Source organism: Mugil cephalus, chromosome 13, assembly GCF_022458985.1.
Source record: "Mugil cephalus isolate CIBA_MC_2020 chromosome 13, CIBA_Mcephalus_1.1, whole genome shotgun sequence".
NCBI classification, from domain to species: domain Eukaryota; kingdom Metazoa; phylum Chordata; class Actinopteri; order Mugiliformes; family Mugilidae; genus Mugil; species Mugil cephalus.
In genome coordinates, this window is record NC_061782.1 from 5,608,037 (window position 1) to 5,628,669 (window position 20,633).

The 20,633-nt window shown below is 41.6% G+C and overlaps 1 protein-coding gene across 2 annotated transcripts in view; it reads right to left on the minus strand.

Annotated features, from left to right (window-relative positions):
- The window catches only part of LOC125018424 (cilia- and flagella-associated protein 46), a 46,059-nt gene that overhangs the window by 12,102 nt on the left and 13,324 nt on the right, over window positions 1–20,633 (minus strand). For both annotated transcript variants that reach the window (XM_047602289.1, XM_047602287.1), the window contains exons 18-42: window positions 18,994–19,206; window positions 18,279–18,480; window positions 16,673–16,825; window positions 15,093–15,197; window positions 14,258–14,439; window positions 13,774–13,905; window positions 13,463–13,625; window positions 12,163–12,208; window positions 11,832–11,967; window positions 11,526–11,709; window positions 11,047–11,200; window positions 10,380–10,552; window positions 10,135–10,257; window positions 9,662–9,823; window positions 9,110–9,258; window positions 8,380–8,478; window positions 8,243–8,303; window positions 6,076–6,210; window positions 5,707–5,907; window positions 5,499–5,605; window positions 4,275–4,457; window positions 3,972–4,110; window positions 2,899–3,096; window positions 1,506–1,694; window positions 990–1,106 (exon numbers count right to left, since the gene is read on the minus strand). In XM_047602289.1, the coding sequence (XP_047458245.1) occupies window positions 990–1,106; window positions 1,506–1,694; window positions 2,899–3,096; window positions 3,972–4,110; window positions 4,275–4,457; window positions 5,499–5,605; window positions 5,707–5,907; window positions 6,076–6,210; window positions 8,243–8,303; window positions 8,380–8,478; window positions 9,110–9,258; window positions 9,662–9,823; window positions 10,135–10,257; window positions 10,380–10,552; window positions 11,047–11,200; window positions 11,526–11,709; window positions 11,832–11,967; window positions 12,163–12,208; window positions 13,463–13,625; window positions 13,774–13,905; window positions 14,258–14,439; window positions 15,093–15,197; window positions 16,673–16,825; window positions 18,279–18,480; window positions 18,994–19,206 (3,706 nt within the window). The remainder of the gene's footprint in view (window positions 1–989; window positions 1,107–1,505; window positions 1,695–2,898; window positions 3,097–3,971; window positions 4,111–4,274; window positions 4,458–5,498; window positions 5,606–5,706; window positions 5,908–6,075; window positions 6,211–8,242; window positions 8,304–8,379; window positions 8,479–9,109; window positions 9,259–9,661; window positions 9,824–10,134; window positions 10,258–10,379; window positions 10,553–11,046; window positions 11,201–11,525; window positions 11,710–11,831; window positions 11,968–12,162; window positions 12,209–13,462; window positions 13,626–13,773; window positions 13,906–14,257; window positions 14,440–15,092; window positions 15,198–16,672; window positions 16,826–18,278; window positions 18,481–18,993; window positions 19,207–20,633) is intronic.

Genomic DNA, 20,633 nt, shown 5'->3' on the forward strand with positions numbered 1-20,633 from the left:
AAGTTCAAATGACATTGATGCATGTATCTGCTTCAGGAGACGACGTGAGATTCAAAACTCGTATCATCATTTTATCTATTTCGAGAAGGTTTACACTTTTCAAGTTTTCTAGTTGAAAACAATAATTGCACCTTCATATTGCTTGTTCACTGAATATATAAGAGCCGGCGTTGGCTTCAGCTGAGTTGCTGAATGGATTTGATCTCAGATCACTTATGTAAGAATTGCATTTGGAGAGGATCAGCGAGGACAAAGTACGCCTCTAACATGTTATTAACTGCAGTGAGTGTTCCCCTTAAGGCTAACTCAGGGAACGCTGTTTCTTCACTTCTTGTCATCTCGTCTGCCTGGTATCTTGTTGTGGCACCAGAAACAGACCTAGACATCATGTGAACTCAGTGTCGAAGCCTTTTTCTTCACATACAGATCTTCAGATAAAAAAGTGTAACTTCCACTTGCACCAGTATGAGGTCTTGTATCGGTTTCAGACATGTCTTACTGAGAGCTTGGTTTAAGCTTGTACAGAGAATATTACAAACAGTTCATAGCATCTAAGCTATTCACTAGAGAGTCATTTTCTTTAGCAACAATTATTTTATGTTCCCCACTGACAAAAGCACAACAGAAGGACTGATTAAAACTGTGGAGCCGATTATCTCACCCTGATCAAACTGAAATGGCACCTAGATAATACAGTTTCATATTATTATGGTTAATCTCAACATCCCGACGTCTATGTCAAAATTCAATCCAGTAACTTAATATTCCAAAATATTGCCCCATACATGTTGCACTGCCCTGATTTCCTCCTGCACAGAGTTTGATGTTAACGGTTGATCTGTCTGTGCTCACTTTTAATATGAAAACTATGCAGAATACCCCGAGATTTCCCCTCTGAGGGATTTAAGATGTGCGGAGAAGCACAGTTTAAAGACCTCAGATTAGAGACGAGTCAGGAGTGATGGGGTCACTTGTCAGGAGGTATGTACCTGCAGCTCAGAACTTTTGGCAGAGGTCGTCCGTGGCTCTTTTCGGCTTGATTCGCTGTCTTTCTCAGAATACCCGTCCTCCGTGAAAGGAGCTTTAGGTTCAGACCAGGCCTCATTCTGCGCAAAGTTATTTCAAGATCACAGAACAATGATCGTGATTAGTATAAAATCCCCCCATGATCATAAACCATGAAGACCTAAGCTTTCCTGTCTTAAGTTGTGTAACTGTACATTCATCTCCCTAATCACTGTGAACTTGTGACCTTGTGTTCCAACTCTTTCCAGGTTGCTTGCTCGTCGGTGCATCTATGTGCGTAGGTGGCTCTTTCCCCCAAAAGGCCTGCTTGTTCCCAAAAATGTCTGTGTATTACTTTCAGTATTTAACTGATTGATTCCATGACTTCTGTAATTACATTCAGAGGTCACAAAGTTTTTGAAGTCGAACAGTCTTAGTGTTTTCTATAGCTCATACGTTTCCCGCTCTCAAATATATACGTGCGTATTTGTGTTATCTACCTGCTTATGTCTGTTCCAGAGAGCGCACGAATAAGTGGGCTCCTCCAGGACAGCTACGAGTCTCAGGTACTTTCCCATTAGGCTCAGGCAGCGAGCTCTGGACTCCGCGTTGTCCAGTGAGTGAGCGCTGACTGCGTCCAGCTGGCTCAGAGCCATCTGTCCCAAGGTTCCGCTCACACTCAGCCATTCCTGGACAAGACACACAGAAAATAAGGTCAAACGAGGAGCTGGATCACAAGCAAAGTACTCACTACGTACCAAAATCTAACGAATACCTATTAGCATACACAAACCTCTCTAAATTTGATTAGATTAGCTCGTTAATGTTCAGGACTTTGCTGAAGAGAAAATCACTTTAGAAGCAAATGCTAAACCGGGATTAACCTATTTCGGCTGGGATCTTATTTTTCTCTCAGAAAAGCTGTTGCAAAACTTTTTCACAAGAGGTATGACTGCCGCCTGTGAAGAAAACACGAAGCACTGTAGTTTTAGATTTTATCACAACATAACAGCACAACAGGACTCCTGACGTTTGGAAAAAAGAGCGATGAAGACAAAGAGAATGACAGAAAGAAATGAGAAAAGACCCAGAATGTGAATATACTAAATCACAGCATTATGTTTGTTACATATTGTTATAAGACCAGACTAAGAAAAGCTGCAGGACTTAACATGCTCACAGCTCTGCAAGGCCTTCTTAGCCGCCTCACGTAAACGATCAGTATTAAATGAACCAGTTTGGAGGTCTAGCTGATAACATCTTATTGGGCTTTGTAAACACGTGTTAAAACTCAATACCTTTTATTATTTTGCTCTCTGTCTTCCTGAAGATAAATATACGATTTCCAATGAACACTGACAACCTTTCAAATTACTAATGCACATAAATCACTACAACTGTGTCTCTTAAACCCAGAGGTAACACTTCACTTGCTGGGGATCATGAACAGTGTTCACAGCTGCAGAGCGTAAACCCGTCTGTGCTCTCTTTGCATGTTAGCACCCTCAAGTGGCGACGACATACACTGGCTCACATACCTTATTGGTAGTTGGTGTATATAGTGTAGGTGGCATAGCTAACATCCACCTGCTTTGTTTAGATTCCTATTATTATTTTTTATTTTTTATTTTTCAGATTTACTATTCACACATACAGTGCGCCGCACCCTGGTTATGTTCAGTAGAATCTATTATAGCCACTATAGCAGTCGCCTTAAATCGTTGTGAAGTGGAGCGTAAATTCATGTTCTATTTATGCGATAGATGCAACTTGTTTTTTGGCATCACCTATAAATATTAATTGGTATTAAAGCAAAGACAAAGCAGTATAACATGACTGTACTAAGTGATGTTTGAATATTTTAAAAGAGGTTTTAAATGTTTGCCGTCTAACCTGTTCTGTAGAGTCGGGCTCGGGTGTGCAGCGCGTGAACTCCTCCAGTGCTATTTGGGTCGAGGTCTTCGTCTCCCGGGCTAGAGCTTGGCGCATCTCCTTAGCGCAGTGCTCCTCAAGCATGGCCACACAGAGTTCTGCCAGGGCCAGCCGAAGGGAAAGGAGCCTCCGCATGGCTGCCAGTGACAGTCCATAACCCTGGCGAGGGAAAAAAAAACCCCAACGTGAAAACAAGACGAGTTGACCCAGCTCATTAAGATGAATAAATTAACACAACTTTGGTGATTTCAGCTGCGTTTTTTGTTTGTTTGTTGTTGTTTCGTTGCCGGTTGGATGTCAAAATATGTACTCTGCTGGGCAGCAGCACCATCTGCTGATAGCACGGTGCTACAAGCTGGGCCACTAGCCTCTAAACACCCGGAGAAGATTTAATCAACAGCTAAATTGGACAAGGATTTGCAGCAGGTGTGAGGTTTGTTCAATCAATCTTTCTGTCGTGATTTTATCAACATGTAAATCAAAGCTGCAGCCAGTCCGTCAGAGCCACTGAAGCCACCAGACAACCTAATCTGTGTGAAAGTGTCAAAAGCAGCACAGAAACACACACACTCACACATATGTAAATAATATATTGAAGATAAGAGAAAGACCAAGATCCCCATAATATGGCAGTGTCACACAAACAGCAGCTGAACGATGCTGAGTGTAAAAGGGATTCAGCACAAACTAAAACTTCACTCAGCCATCATTAGGCCTTTTCACAAGAAAATCGGTCCTCACTCATCACCCAAAAACATGCTTGGCAACTTCTCTAAACAGAATCAAACATTTTGCCATCTGCATCAATCCTTAATCTGCCAACAATTTCAGTGTTTGGCTGTTAAACTCTGAGACTGAAACAGCCAAGGAAATCTACTTCCACAGCTGTTCAAGCTTTTTTTTTCCCCTCAAAAGCTGCAGATAAGTGTAGATAATTACAGAATACAGAACACGCGAGAGATGACAGTCTAGTTTTTAAGAAGACGTTAGAATGAAAGAGGGGCTTTCAAGGAACATGCTTGAACTTTATATACCTCCTCCTGTGGGGGCAGCAGACGCTGAGCGTTTAGCACCACATGCTCCTGCACTGTGACAGCGAGCTGCATCTGGGAGAGGCCATCAAGCAGGAAGCGCTGTTTCTCCTCTCGGTCAGTACTGTTTCTGGCTAGGATTCTACAGAGAGACAACAGTAAGAGGAACACATAGTGTAAGACAGCAAAAAGAGTATCTGAGTCTGGTGTAGGTGTTCAGTGTGATTCCCAAAACACGTCAGCAGAAAACACAATATATCAGAGGTCAGTTACATTTAGATTAGGTGTAACTGCTGACTGACTAACCTCAGACCGCGTGCGCACTCTCTATGCGCCTCTGCCGCCCGTTTCCAGCTGCTGAGTTTGGTGAAAGTGCTGGCGCACTCTGTGAGTTTATCACATGCAGCCGTTAGCCTCTGCAAAGCCTCGGTGCTGAGCTTTTCTCCAGGTTCTCCACCACCACAAGCACGTATACATTCTGCAGCACCTCTGAAACACAGCACAACACCCTTCGTTAGATCAAGACTACATAAGTCACGTAGTGAGTGTAGTCACCTCTGATTTTTTAACTTAAGACAACGCAACAAAGCACTGACACTGTACAGACAATTTCACAAAACAAGCACACACAGACATAGGCATTAAAATCGTCACGACACAAAACTAAACCCAAAGTGTGGTCCACACATAGATAATTCACAATCAGTAATTATTTTGGATTTCCAAATATGATCGTATAAGGACCCAGGGTCCTTCCCTTCCAGGATCATCAAGTAGGGCTGATGCAGCCCGTTCCATCATCCATGAAATCCTTCCACCATTATCCAGGTTAAAGCGATTTGTCTTGTGTGATTCATCATAATAATACGTTTTGATTGTGATTGTGTGAGAGCCGACTTTATGTTTCCTATCCTTGTCCCTAACAGGCAGACTAGTGGATATTGGGGTAATTTCACTTGAAGAATATTGGACTAACTTGAAATAACACTAACGAAGGGCAGTGCCGTAGCATGGGAACAAGCGTGCCTGCCTCTCCACATTCATGCCAACACAAATGATTTCTTTAATCTGCATGGTGCAATATATGCTCTATGCACCACTTTGATTTGCAAAATGTTGTATGTCACTTCTGGTTACACTTTAACCGGATAAACTTTTAAACTATGACATTGAACATATAGTTGCAAGTCATTACACTGAGTGTACATCACGTACAGTAAGCGGAGCAGATGCTATATCTATATGCAAAATACTGGTTAATGTTTTAGAACCAGCTCACCCAGCCGCCAGCACACCATTGTCAGACACCACCACATCAATTAAAACCATCTCTGTGGTAGTTCTTCCTATAATAAGTGTCTCAAAATAGCAAATTTTGCCATTAATACATTGATAATACCAGCAATACTCAAAGTTGAGTGTGAACTTTCCTCATTTACAGAAACTTTACAGCTTATGAATGACAAATCATACACAACAGGAACTAAATGTAAAAGACAAAAAAAAAAACACAAAAAAGTTTGACCCTACCGCTTCTCTAATGAGGTGATGAATGAAGTGAGCTCTGGGACTCGATTTACCCGCTGCTCCAGAACCAGCTTCAGAGCCCCACACCCTTGTTTTATAATCCGATCAACCTGTGAGAGAAAAGAGAACATGATGGGGGTATATATCTACTATAAACTTATAGTAACTGTGCTGTAAAGTGTTGCTAGAACATGGGAAATGTATACCACACCTTGGTTTGTGGATCTCGGTCTCTCTGGCCTACTACAGTGGTGACCTTGGTAAGAGTGAGCTGGTACCAGAACTCCTCATCACCACCTAGGGTTTGGGCTTTGTCCAGCAGGATCAGAGCCTGAGCATAGTTCTGCTCCTTACAAGCCAGAGAGGCCAGACTGAGCAAACTTCTCGCTGCTGCGTTCTGATCTCCAAGCTCCTACAGAGAGAATCTGTTAATTAGAACTGAGCATATTAACAGTAAATGTGCATTTTTCTTACATGCAGCTATAGAAAATGTTGTGTAGATGTATTAAGTGATGGGCTAGCACTTGTGAAACAATTATTTGCAGTTTTTTTTTGTGATTTTTTCCCCCCTGCAACTCACCGTAGCAACTAAATGAGCCTCTGCCATGAGCTGCCTGGCTGACTGATAGAGCCCCATGCTGAGGCAAACCTCCGCTTTGTCCAGCCAAATGTCCTGAACACGCACATCAGTATTCGTTTCATTTATCTCTGGTTGCTGAAAAGTCACCAACATACAAGACAATTAACATTTTATAAACTGACTCTTTGACTTTTAGATCTGCTGGGTACACACAAGAGTTAATGAATGTATATCCAAGAGAAAAACTGCATACAGTTAGACAGGATTTTTGTCATTTTAGCTGTGTAGCAACCATATTCCATCTATATTATTATATATTGAATGTGGATATACGGCGCATACTTTACTTAATTACACTTTAAACAGTGGTGGGCCATCAGGGCCTGCCAGGCCCTCTCTGCTGGCCTAAAAAATATCTGAATAACAAACTTAATTACATTTTCCATCAATACATATTAAATTAAATGCTTCCAAATTGGATTTTCACATAAAAGCTCTTATCCAATCACATTTCAGCCATGATTTGTTGCTAGGGTCAAAGAAATCTGCCCGGAGGCCTTCAGAATCAGTTCTGCAGGTCCTGCAGCATAAAATAAGTGACACGACTGTCAGACAGTGAGCTAGCCAGAGCTAGCGAACTGCATCTGCTGTGAGCTGGACAGACAAAAACATATTTGTGTTGATTTAATAGCTTGTTTGTCACACCACAATGGCTGGAGGAGGAGAAGAAACAGATCTGTTTGAGGATTTACTGTCAAGGTCATTTTCAAGAAAAGCTGGACATTGTTAAAGTTGGGAAACTCAGAAGTTACAGAAAAGGATTTGTCAGCCACTTTCAGTCCACTAACTAGGAGCAGTAGCTCTGGATCACAGGCTCAGAGGATACTCAACTCATCTCCTAATACTGCTTATCCTCACTAGGGTCACGGGGGTTGCTGGAGCCTATCCCAGCTAAAGGAGAACTCTAAGTAATTAATTAAGTTCTGGTGAGTAAAATTAATTATATTTACATCTTTTATGTGTCTTTTTGACATTGTATTGGGTCGACATTGATGCTTCTGCTGGACTTGATGTGTGTGACTCTGGTGCAAAGCTTCAGTGCAGCTGTAGCTGCAGTGAGGGAGGGAGAGGAGATTTGTTGTCTGTGATTTGAATTATTCTGAGCTTCTTGCTTTAGTAATGGGACACCTGTCTACTATGCAACGTCCTGTTTTATTGCATGTCCCTATGATGTTTACGGTTTCTATAGCAACGTTGTAACGTTTGCATTAAGAGGCGGTGATTCTCCTGGGTTTATGACACAATGTTAGCCCCAGTAGTCTAGTTTTATTCTATCATTCTGACCATAGACATAGACGTATATATGTCTATGACCGTGGCTGGAGGTGTATGTTCATGTGTGTGTAGTGGGGAGAAGCGGGGACGCATGACCGCGAAGAAAATGACATGAAATATCTTCGCTTAAAGTAGATCAGTAACATCATTGTTTAATAAAAGAACACAGTCCAGGTGTGTTCTACAGTAAAAGCATCTGAAATGACTTCTGTTGTAATTTGGTGATTTAAACAAAATGAACTTGACTTTTCAGGGTAGAGGGAGTAGGTGGAAAATGCACTGCCGGCCACTGAGTTTAAATAACTAAAATCGTTCTAGTGGACCTAACTCTACGTGACTGTAAGAATAATTGCTGTCCTGGGATAATATACTATTAAAGTTTATGGGCTTTGTCAATTTCAATATGATATTCACCCCATTAACAGGCAAAAGTTATGGAGAAAGACTGAAGGAAAGAAAACCGAAAAAAAAAGTCATTCATAATTATCATAAGAAAATCATCATCTTCATCTAGGATGATTGACTTCCAAGTTAACACTCATCACAGGTTTATGAGACATGTAATTTGACTGTCATGAGCCTCATATATTATCTGCCATAAGTCAGCGCTACATTATAAAAGTACTAATTACAGCATGAAGGAGATTCTTTCCCCCAGTATAACTTGGTTGTCGGTACTTGCCAATGATCCTCAGAGTAATAAATAAAATAAATTAGTAGTTAAATTAAAAGTTATTCTTAATGATAATCTCTTTAACATGTAAAACCTTATGAATACACAGAGAAATAAAAAAAAAGCATAGATGGATTTATTTAGTGAGGAGTAGCTGACCTGGTTAGAAGCTTTGTGAAGTCTCCTCCTGTCCTGTGAACGAGCTATGGCTCCACGGCACCTAAAGTCATGAATACCATATTACAGGTTATTAAAGACGTACAAATGTTACATTTTTTTCAGCCGACTTCACATACCTCATTTGTTCTTCTTCTTTTATTCTGCTTAGAGTCAGAAGCTTCTCCTGATACGGTGAATGTGTCTCCAAACCAAGGTGAACACAGGTCCTCACAATTCTACTCAGGCAAATGAAGAGCAACAAGAAAATATGAGATTCTCGATAGTATTACCGAGCAACAAATGGAGTCACAAGTTGGTTTATGTTCACTGCCGGGTGTTGAATAGATAATAAATAATAGATAAAGAAATCATTGTCACAAAGCAGACTGAATTACTGTCATCGTTGATATTCCTGTGAAGTTGATATTCCTCATATTACACAGCACCCATTGATAAGATTTTCAGAAAGCTAAATGAATCTCCGACATTACCCACAATGTAAATTGCACCTCTACTGTTTGATTAGAGATTAGAGGTATGTTATGTTCTGATGTCCAGCCTCATGCAAGAATGATGCTACAGATATCTGCTCCACATTTGTCAAAATCCCCATGTGCAAATGTTTGTCTATGTTTGATATTGTTTAACTTAAGCAACCGATATCAGACCACACACCACCACACATTTTTCTTTCATATTGCTCCTAAACGTGTTGGTGTAAGGTCCCAGTGTCGTTTCACCATCAAATTCTAATCACTTCATCCAACATTTGCGCCAAATTTGACAGAATTCATTTAAGGATTTCAAGGGAAGGGGAAGACAACTGAACAGATTTTCACAACACTGAGATGATACTTTCAGCTTTACCTAAGTCGGTAGAGGTCAGAGAGGCTCCTCCTGTCCACGAGGTCATGAGCAATGGTCTCAGCTAGGTGCATAATGGGCAGGGTCAGGTGGTCAAGTGATAGCGAATGCAGTTCTTTTTCCAGCAGGTTGAGATAAAACAGGCTTCGTGTCTGCAACCAAACACAAATGGAAATAAGATCCACCAAGAAAACCTGCAATCCAGTGTATTAGCATAACAGAAAAGGGCCGATGACCCCTTCTGTTTGGTCCATTCTCTAACTAATGACATTCATTCTTATCATGTATTTCCATCTGATTGAGGTGGCAGCTCAATACACTGATTGTAATACACGTTATTTAAAATACAGGGGTTTCAACTTTTTGTCATTTAAAATATTCCCCAAAAAAGAGTGTACTTTCTCATGACCAACAACAGTTTATTTACTGCCTTTGAGCCTTTCATACTATAAACCCAGGAGATACCACCTGCTACGTCGAGAATCTCAGACAACGCCGCGAATAATACATTGTTATGACACAGAGAGAAATGTGAGACAGAGGTGTGATCCGTGCCTGCTTTGTGATGCTGTGTGTATTGATACAGTGGGGATTGTTGTTGGTTCGGAATATTTCCCTGGCCTGGTCAGGACAGGTGTAGCGCGCCCAGTCCCTCGGGGTGGAAGGAAGTGTATGATCCAAGATGACGGGTTTGGGTCTTTCTTCTGCCGGGGTAGGCTGCTCAAACAGATGAGACACACCATGGCTCATTATTTTGCTTCATTACTAATGTGTACTCTGCGTTTAAAGTTTGATACCTGCCAAGAATCTGTTTACAGCTCCAGCTTACTTCAAATAAAAACTGTGCACATTTTTTTGTAGTGTCACATAACACTGAGCTTATATTTCAGAATCAATAACATGATGAAACACAGATGAGAACAACTACGTAGAAAAGCTATAATATATTGTTTAATATCATACAGACAGACTGATTGGACTTTGAATTACAGTTGGTTATACACTCAAATATGAACTGCAGGACTTACATCTTTCCCTTTTTTGCCCTTCCCCTTTTCCTTGTCTTTTTTGGATCCGGTAGAGGGAGGAGACTGTAGTGACTGACTTTTTGACATCTCTCTGGAAATTTCACAAGCCACAGCCATAGAAACCTGCAGCAGAACATTGTGCACATAATGCTCATGGAAATTCGTCCCTCAGCTCAGGAATAATTTGCATCAGAAACTTTTTTCCACGTGGTAAAAGTTGAGGAGACGTGTGTAAGAAGCAATACCTGCCATGTCTGGAGCACAAACGTGTAGGCTCTGAGCAGGTTGAGCTGGTGCTCGGGCGAAGTCTTTTCAGCCATGACAGCGAGAAGAGTGTGTGCTTGTATCAGGTAGTCAAGGTTACACACATCCTTCAGACTGGACACATCCTGTATGAATAACAAGCCGTGGACATCCTCTGGAAGAAAGATCCACACATAACATTGACTGCAACAAATGATTTAACCTGATATTTACAACACACACATAACACACAATCACAGTCAAAATGTTGGACACACCTTCTCGTGTTTAATTTAATAGGGCTAATAAAAAGACATTAAAAATGCATTAGTCTTTTAAAACGTGACATATCATTCAGTTTCTTTCACTCCCACAACAGCCCCCAATTCACGAGGGGAAACATTAAGTGAAAGTACAAACACTTAATCCTAATGCTGATGGAATTTAGAAACAGCTGTGACATGGCTCTTGTCTGGATCAGATGGATCAGATGTTATCCTCTGTGTGGTCAGCACAAATGTTCAAACCCACACACAAACTGAGCCCATATGTCAAAGGACCCCTGAGATATTAGCATCAAGGGAAACACTCAGATCAGTTTAGTTTAGATTTTAGAGTGCACAGTAACATAATCAGACATCGTACACGAGGTGAGCCAGTGAATCCTACCTGCTCCGTCTGCTCGTCCAGCCTCCAAGTGAAGAAGAATGTCGATTGCCCATTGAACCTGTTGTTGGGCATCTGCTTTGGGGAAGTTGTGACAGTGCAGCCACGCTCCAAATTCAAGCAGGATGCTGACTTTCTGCCGCTGAGTCTCTGTGCTCTGATCGCAGATGGGATTAAAAACAGTCGATCACTTTCTTAAACAGACGACGGGTAAAAGTCTTCTCACAGAGACATGTGACTGTGTCACTCACTCAAACCTACCTCTTACCCAAAAATTAACACAAGTGAGAAGAACGTGAAGCCTGAAAATCTGTTATTATTTTTTTCAAAGAGGTACACGAGGAGGAACGTGTAGTAACATGTTGGCTCCACATGATGGTGCTAGAGTAATTGCTACGAACATTGTCTTCCCTGACTGTGAAATACTGATAGTGGAAATGAAATGACATATTGAATAATACGTGATGTTAAAATGGTTTTACCGTGAGAGAGCTGATGGCTTTCTGATAGCAGGTCAGCTGTTGGCTTATTTCTCCATCACACAGCGCGACTCTGTGCCACATCCAGGAACAGCAGCGCTCTCCTTCATCTTGTAATTTCTGCATGTCCAGCTGCACGCTTTCCCCCAGACGAGCTTTTACCACGATACCGTATTTGAGCAGAGGTCTGGGAAAACACAGAGGATAATAAGATCTCTCTCTGTGTATGTACCTTTCCAGTCTCATGTCATCCCATTTCTTCTCTTATCTCTTTCCTCCATTCCTCACTGTGATCATTTTTTTACTCACAGTCGGTGTCTGGAGCGTGGCATGTCTCTCATAGCTGTGTCAAGCACCTGCAGAGCACTTTCAAAGTCTGCTTTATCAACGCAGATGTGGAGCAACAACATGTAAAAGGCTGCTCTGATGCTCAGGTCCTCTTCATCTGCTCAAAGAGGAGTATATGAAAAGAACAAATATAGTTAAAATTCTGAAATATAACCCAAATAAAACCTATAAACACATAAAATACGAGGCCTCGGTTAAAACCTTGGGAGAGTCAACCAAATAAAATCTTCACAGTAAACAACAGAAACAAATTTCACGGCTGACATGACTTTAGGGTTCATTTAGCACCTACTTGTTGCTCCGTGTTTAGAGCTCCCGAGCTTCGCTTTTGCCTGTTTCTGAAACAGAAGAAGAAAAGGACTCATACTTTCATAATTAATAACAGTTGAGATTATTAGATTACGATTAATGAATATAATTAATCCGAGTACTAAAAACTTGAAAAAAGTACAAACATTTTAAATAAAAGACAGTGGAATTGCACGTGTTTGTACACGTCAAGGAATAAGGGATATGGAAATATTATAATATATAGTTATTGCACATGGTGTTGAGTTTCATGAATCCAATGTGTATGATCGACTGGAACCAGACTGGATTGTAGCAGCAGCAGCAGCAGGATGGAAAGACCTGCGATAAAGCTCATTACCACAGCGTAGATGAAGCAGGCACTTACACTCTGCCCACAAACCTGAAAGGGAACGTTGGTAGTGGTTGACAGTGAATAAAATATTCACTGTCTGTCTAAATTGCTGTCTGACTTTATTTTGTATAAAAAACTGCCTCCATCATCTGCAAATCTGCCTCCTACACACAGAATATATTCACCCTTACGTATCTAAGAGAGTTTTTTTCAATGACAAGACACGACTATATGGGATCAACGACACCTTTTCATCTTCCTTTAAGCTGCCTTGAATTATATATTAGAGAGTTCGAGTTATTGCACAGTAGAGGAAACATTTTTCCACCCTTGCTGGATCTCTGTCCAGAGGCAGAACGGGAGAGATGTTTTCTTTTTTGTTTTTTTCCTCCACTACTTGTCCTTCCCCCCTGTAGATTTTTCTCCCTCTTCATCAGTTCTACCAACAGCTACAGATAACAGAGCAACTCTAATGTGTCAATAAGATTCAATAATTCAATGTAATAATGAAAAGCTTATAGTGTGTAAAAGGCTGTTTCTGGCTGTCATCCAGTTCTTGTTTTGCACAGTTGTTTTTCTTTGATTGTAAATAATTTTTTGGCTGAACGTTTGTCCTCTGGGAAAGACTTTTCTAGTGCTCAGACTGGGAAGGAGCTGGAAGGGACTGGAGCATTTCACAAGGTAGATGGCCTGTGTTTTTTAATGCTGCGGTACTGTTATATTTCATCACTTATGTGTTAGCGTGCAACATTAATAATGCCACAGAAATCCAGGGTAGCGTGTATAAATATTTGGCTGGTTTTAAAAAGCTATCATCAGATCTACAGTCCACTTCACCAGGACATAACCAGCTAGGGAAATACTTTGAGGAGTTGAGTGAGTTAAAATAAAAACTTCATTTTCATAGATGAAAGTGTGGATATAAATGTGGCTGAACTGGGATTCATACATCTTCATGTTTAGTGGTATGAGCCAGAGCATTGAGGATCTTCTCCAGATGCTCCTGTAGCTGCCATCTTTCCTTCAGGCTCTGTGTCAGAGGTAGACAAGCGTTCCAGAAATGGCTGGCAGCTGTTACACACAGTGTTGGACTGACAGCTTTCTCTGCAAAGCTACGGACGAGAGAACCAAGCAGACTGATAAATGGCAAGAAACGATAAATGTCAAATCAATGCCGAGCATGCAGATTAAGAGAGGGATTAAGCAGCCTATGGCATTAGTCAATACGTAATGCTATTATTTTGTTTTTCGAAACATTACCTGACACTGGACAGAAGCATCTTCATAGCTTCCCTGTAAGCATCTAGATCTCCACTGGACTCGTGGATTAAACTCAAACCTCTCAGACAGGCCGCGGTGCTCAGCATCTCATTGATGGCAGCGCTGCCGTACCTGCAGATGTGAGGAAATGCATTAGCTGTCAATAAAAATCTGTCAGTCAAAAGTCAATCATCCAAAATGGAAAGCGGACGTGCTTAATTCAAACTTAATTCAAAGGAACGCTTGCCCATTTACATCAACTGCAAACCTTTTTAACATGCACAAGATGTCACCTGCCGTTCAGACAGCTCTGAAAGCTAAAGTCAGTCTGATTATCTACATGTAGCGCTTCGCATAACGAGGCAAACTCATTCCCATTAAGTGTCGTCTTCCACGGCCATTTATATGAATTAGAGAAAAAGACGGATCTACCTGGGTATTTCTAGAATTCATCTTTAAATTGCAAACAGTCAACTACGCTTACAGAACACATGGCATGGAGAGGAGGCTCTTTGCCGCTGCTTCTTCCAGCTGCAGAGCGCGCTCAGTGCAGCTCAACACCAAGCTGTGGTCCTTGACGTAGTGGCAGGAGGCAGCCAGCTGGCACCACACCTGCAGCTCCACCACGGCGTCGTACCAGCTGCATTCAGACGCCATGTTCACCAGCTTTAGGTGAGGAGAGAAAAGAGAGAAATGGATGTGGTGACAGGAAAGGAAAGGAAAGGAAAGGAAAGAGAGGAGGGGTGTGAGAAAAAAAAAAGCAGAGCCACGCAGAGAGGCAATGAAATAAAGAGAGAGGGGTTAACGGGGAGGCACAGAAACGGGAGAAAGGGCGAAAAGACAAAGAACGTGATGCAATAGAGAGGAGGCAAAAAATGTCCAGAAATGAAAAGAAGAGAATAAAGCATATAAAGCAGAAGGCATGAAGGACACATGCAGAGAGAAAATGTAATAGAGGGAGGGTGGAAAGTGATTGAAAAAGGGTATGAGTTGATAGAATTCAAACGGAGAGAAGATTAGTAAAGAAGAAGTACAGAAGAGGTGAAAATGGGACACGGGGGGAGGGAGGTATGAATGACAGAGCAAAAGTAGAGTTACACTGGAAAAAAAGGTCAAGCTGTCACGAGAAAAATGTGCATCACAACTCTGATATCTCTGATGACTGTAATCTAACCAAAGCTTGTGATAAAGTCGGGAAACATATTATTTTTTATATATATTGACACATGGTGAGATGCACACAGGGCGCATGGGTCAGCTTGGCATCTGCCGTTGCCATCTGAGCATCAGCTACTGTAGGAAAACAGAGGAGTACATACTGTGGAGAGGTTGGGAACAGTGAACTCCATATGCCTCGGGTTCCTATTGCTCCGGAGCATCTCCAGCCCGACCAGCACACGCGTGGTCACCGACACGTCCTCACCCTGCAGATGAGGGAGAGAGCAGAGCGCTACAGTGCAGTCCCCTTCTAAATATATACCAATCCCTTCAGTTTAATTATAGAAAAGATATATATATATATGCGTTGCTATTTGCTTATATATTATACATGGACTTGCGGTATGACTATTGCATGCGTTCCAAATACTGCAGAGATGGCCTTGTTGATAATGCATGACTTCCTATTGTGTGGAAAACGAGAAGATAAATGATTTATTGATTGCAATTAAATATGAACCCCATTTATAATAACGCTGCATTTCTTAATTCGCACGGCAAAAAACAAAAACAAACCCCATCTAGCTCCGAAGCGAAGCACGGGCTGAAGGGGCTAATGTAGGGCGGGAAATTCTTGGCTGACAAATGGCTGTGGGGATTATGGTGACTAATCAAACAGTCCATTTCACTGACAAATCGCATAAACGTTTTCCCCACAATCTCGTCCCATTGTAAGCCGGCACAATCGGCAATGTGTCATCTGGAAATGATCACAGGCCAGCAGATACAATGGTGTAATACAGAGAGGCTGGGGATAACACCTACGACATCAAGAAGACTAATGAAATGTCAGCAATCATAAGGAAACAGAGACAAAAGCACTGTGTGGAGTAACTGCTAGTGGACCATAATGCAGGATACATTATGAATGGGACATGATCATGTTATGACACTGACTCAGTTATCTTGGAAAGAATTCAGCGTCTCTGTCATTCCACATATTCTGTTGTGCTGAAGAAAGGCTTTCTAATTAGCCTTTTCTAAAAATAGACATATATATAAAATATGAAGTGAAAATGAAAGTAATTGCACAGAGAGAAATTAAAATAGCTTAATGTGCTTCTTAATCATCTTTGTTACATTAAGAGTTCAAGGAGTTTATATAGTTGATTGTTTGCAGCAGTTTTTTCCACTTTGCTTGTTCACTTCTGCAAAGTGGCAACTAAAACCTATGTAGAAATACAGTGACGACAACTCAAGTGTGTAGAACATTAAACTCCTCGTAGGGTGCAGACATGACCAAAACTGGGCTTCTGATAATTACTTAAATTAGGATAGGGCACTAAGACAAAACATATATAGCTTGCTTATTTCTGAAAACAAGACATCCCACTCGTATTTTATCCCATTAAGATTCTAAAATTAACCTTACTGTTTGGCGCACTTCGCTAAGCCTGAAGAATCGAAATCAACAGAGCGTCCCAAAGCTCTTAAACAAGCTGCCAAGGAGCACCCATCGTGTCACGTTGGGGGCGCTTGCGTGCTTGAAGAAGGCGGCTGATACGTTCCTAATATTATTTTTATGCACTCACAGTAAAAGTGCAACTAAGTGTGTAAATAAGAAAATTAATTTCATGCATGTTAACAAATGCCACCAGTCATCTTTGACTCACAGGTTAAGCTTGGCAAGCTGCAAAAAAGAAAGCAGCATAAAAACGCTTTGGATTGAAAAGAAAGGTACCGTATCACTGAGCTCCTCCATCTTTGAGTCAATCTGCTGTTGCAGGAGTCTCTTGATGTTCACCCACGTGGCCAACAGCTGCTTTCTTGCTGCGACGGGGATGGTCTCCCCTGGGATGTGGCAACTGGATACATGAAGGGCGTAGTTGCACAGCTAGGGGGCAGTGTAGACAACAATAATGAGCTTTAATTCTCTTAGATAGTACTCAGTGTAGGTTATGGTGCCTGTGGAATACGACCCTAGTCAAGAAAATGCATGAAAGTAGATGATAAGAAACATGTCAAAGTCTGTCAAAGTTTCTTTCAAAGAGTACACAACATTATGGATGTTTGAAAGACTCCTGACACGCCCTGGACTTTCTTTTAGACACGACACGCACAAAGTCTTGCTGAATTCAGCATTCAGCAAGACTTCGTTCAAGTCAGACACTGTATCTGACCCCGCTATACAGTAGACTATTTATAAAACATGAACAGCTAAGGATCATTTTCATCTTTGCTTCAAAAGGAAAGACACACTGTGAAATTTAGTTAATAATTCACTGATAATGTGCCTTTCATTTGAACTTAGAGCCGATATTCACGGTGATTCCTTTGAGTAGACGGGCTGAAAAGAAGCTGAGTTTAATTGGCAGCAAAGAGAACATTGAGATGAGACCTCAATAGCACAAAGAAACCCAGTCATGAAAGCTACATGTGAGTGTGTTGTGGTGCTTCAGTGCACTTTATGTCATGATAATAAAAGACACATTAACGTAAACATTATCTTTGACTATTATCCTCCCTCGCCTCAAAATACTGTATGCAAAGTGACTTTTTTTAATGGCCACCTTATTTGCATTTAACATAATGTCACTATCAAATAAAACCAATAGTTTCTAAATCAACTGAATGATTAAATGCAAGCTACGGTGGTTTAAATGTAGATTTGAAAGTCACAGACATATAAATGAGACGGTTTAAATGGTTTTCATACACGTGATACCTTCACAAAAGATGTAAATGAGATTTTCTCAACATGATTCAGCAAAATGCAGTGGTAGATTAAAACCATGCTCCCCAACACAACTGTTTTCTGAGAATCCAAACGGTTCTTATGCTTCCACAGTGGGGATTTCACACATTTTTGTCCCAGTGGAAATATCATAAACTGAAGAAAACTAAACTAAACACAAACACGTCAGTGAGTCTGGGGGAAAGTAACAGAGAGCCAGTCATGTGTGCTCCAACCAAACACGCTTTGTAATGTGTCATATAAGTAGAGCCTCCTTGTTTGAGTTACATGTTACATAATCTACTACAAGCAAATTAAAGCTTCTCTTCTTCTCTTTGTGGAGCTGAATTAAGACGCTGTTGTCTGGAAGAGGAGAGAGTGACTGGTTTATGTGCATTGAAAGCTGTGAAGACAAACTGGACATGTTTGATTTCAAAATGGCAGCAGAGGACCTTCAGGCCGATTTAAAGGATCCAAATCTCCAAAAATGTAACTGAAACTTAAAGTGACTAATTCTGTGACTCTTTAAGACATGTATTAAAACATGCTCATACTGCTCATACGGCCACACACAGGGGCCCACATCTCACTCCTCACACACACAGTGACATACCTCTAATGCTTTGCGGACATCTTGCAGGGCAGCTGGGTCTAAGAAAACCCCATGGACACTGCTCGCTTTCTCCATCCCCTTCTCAGCTCTCTTTTTCTCCTTGTCTCCTTGAGGGGCAGGCTCAACGCTGTCTGGTCCCGACAGAGGCTGGATCAGCCCCCGGGCCACGGCATCACACAGGAGCACTAACAGCGAACAGTCCCTGAGACACACAACACAAAGAATGTTCCAAACTGACTATCTTGTGTGGGTGAATAAGAACTGGCTGAACGTTGGCCTTGGAGGCCGAACATCTTTGTTTCGGCTCTTCCTGGAACGAGAAAACCAGGATTTATGGATGAGAATGTCACTGCATCCCAAAATTCTCACAATTATTGCTTAGCCCAAGGACAGCAGGGTCTGTTTTCATAAGCGCCCGCTGCTTCTTTCCAAGGCCAAAAATAAAAAACATAAAAGCAAAGTTGAAACTGTCTCAAATGTATTAGCATTTTTCACAGGCTGTGCCTAAAACTTTCTAAAGAAAAAAGCACCAATTGCTATTACCAACAGAAAAAGTTCCCATTTGCAAGGTTCAGCAGAAGTCAAGGATATTGTAAACACAGTAGTTCGTTTGGTGGTAGATAAAACCACAGGAGGGGTTAATTTCTTTAAAAAGAATGTAAAGAACTCCAAGCTAAAAGCAAATGTACAGACATACGTAACAGACTCAGCCTACCCTATGTACTCTGTCTTTTGGAACATGTCAACCAACTTCTGGAAAGTGGGAAGCAAGCATTGGTATTCTCCCTCTGCCAGCAAGTGGCTATTATGGTTCCACAGGTAAATGGCTGCATTTGCAACCACCCACGGCTCCTTGATCCGTGCTCCAAGCTCCCCTGCCCGCAAGAAGCTGGAGGTGGCGTAGGTAGACAGCGCCTGGATCCAGTCTCTGGGCGAGAGAAGTGCAAAGATACAGTGGAGAGTGGGAAAGTGATTGAGAAGGCAGAGAGAGGCAGTAGTGGCTACATGGTGGGGTTTCAATTGAATAATTTCCCTGAGGGTGGGGGGGGGGGGGGGGGGGGGGGGGGGGGCTGGAGCCTATCCTGGCTGTCACTGGGTGAGAGGTGGGGTACATCCTGGACAGGTCTCCAGTCTATCTCAGGGCTGACACAGAGAGACGAGCATTCACGCACACACCTACCGCTAATTTAAAATTAACCAATGAACCTAACGAGCATGTCTGTGGACGGTGGGAGGAAGCTGGAGTGCTCACGCAGACAAAGGGAGAACATGCAAACTCCACACGGAAAGACACGAGTCCACAGATGGATTAGAACCGCCACAGCACTAGGTAGTTTTAATTAATAGTCTCATTTTCTGAATAAAAGAGGCAGATTTTTATGCAAGAGGCGTTTAATGAGTTGCGGGGAAATCTAGTTGCATGAGAAGTGGCCAAGAGCAGCCCTTTAAAGCACGACTGACCTTGAATAAATGACAATTACAAAGATGAGCATAATAGCAATAGAAAGGCCTCGAAAGGAATTTGAATTAAAAGTGAACTGTTCCCAGAATATAGACTCCACCCACACACAGACTACACTTTCTGTGGTGACAGCGCGTTGCTGCAGCAGCCACATCATGATTCAGTTCACAACGTCTGGCTCACTAAGGGTAACCCTGGGGAACCTGGTCATGAGCCAATAGTCTCTATTGAGCCTCCATTTGTTAAACCACTGAAGGCAATGACATTTAATGCAGATTAATGTATTAATAATGTTTTTAGAAGAGGGACAGAACTTTCTCTGTGTCCAGTGGTGTAAAGGGACACTTGCTAAATGGTAAATGATAAAGTAAACTGGTGTGAATCTGACTATGACTTGCTGCTTTTGACATAAAATGATTGCACTGGAAGAGCAAGGACCGTGTAAGTGACGTGAGAATTATCAGAGACGGGGCCTAATGTATTGTTTAACTGCTTTTAGATTTTGCTCCAATACCAGGGTCTTGTGGAATCAAGGAGACGCAGCCATTGCCTCAGGGGGGTTATCAGTGAGAGGCTATGGGAGGAGGATTCATTAAGAATTTGTGTCACGTGTAGATACTCTCAGTCCTCATAATAATTTAATATGCCAGAGGTAAATTACAGGCAAATTAAGTGAGGGCAGTAGCACAGTAGTTCCACTGCTGAATAAAATGAAATAGGCTGTTTCTTGGCATTTCGTCTGCAACAACCATGACTGCCGTGTGGTATGGTATGATGGAAACCCTGAACATGAACATGCAAGAGAAAAGCTATGATTAGAATCTAATTCTGTTGTAAAAGAAACTGAGAGGTGGGAAAACAGCAAGGTTCAAGTTGTATCTGGTTGTACATCT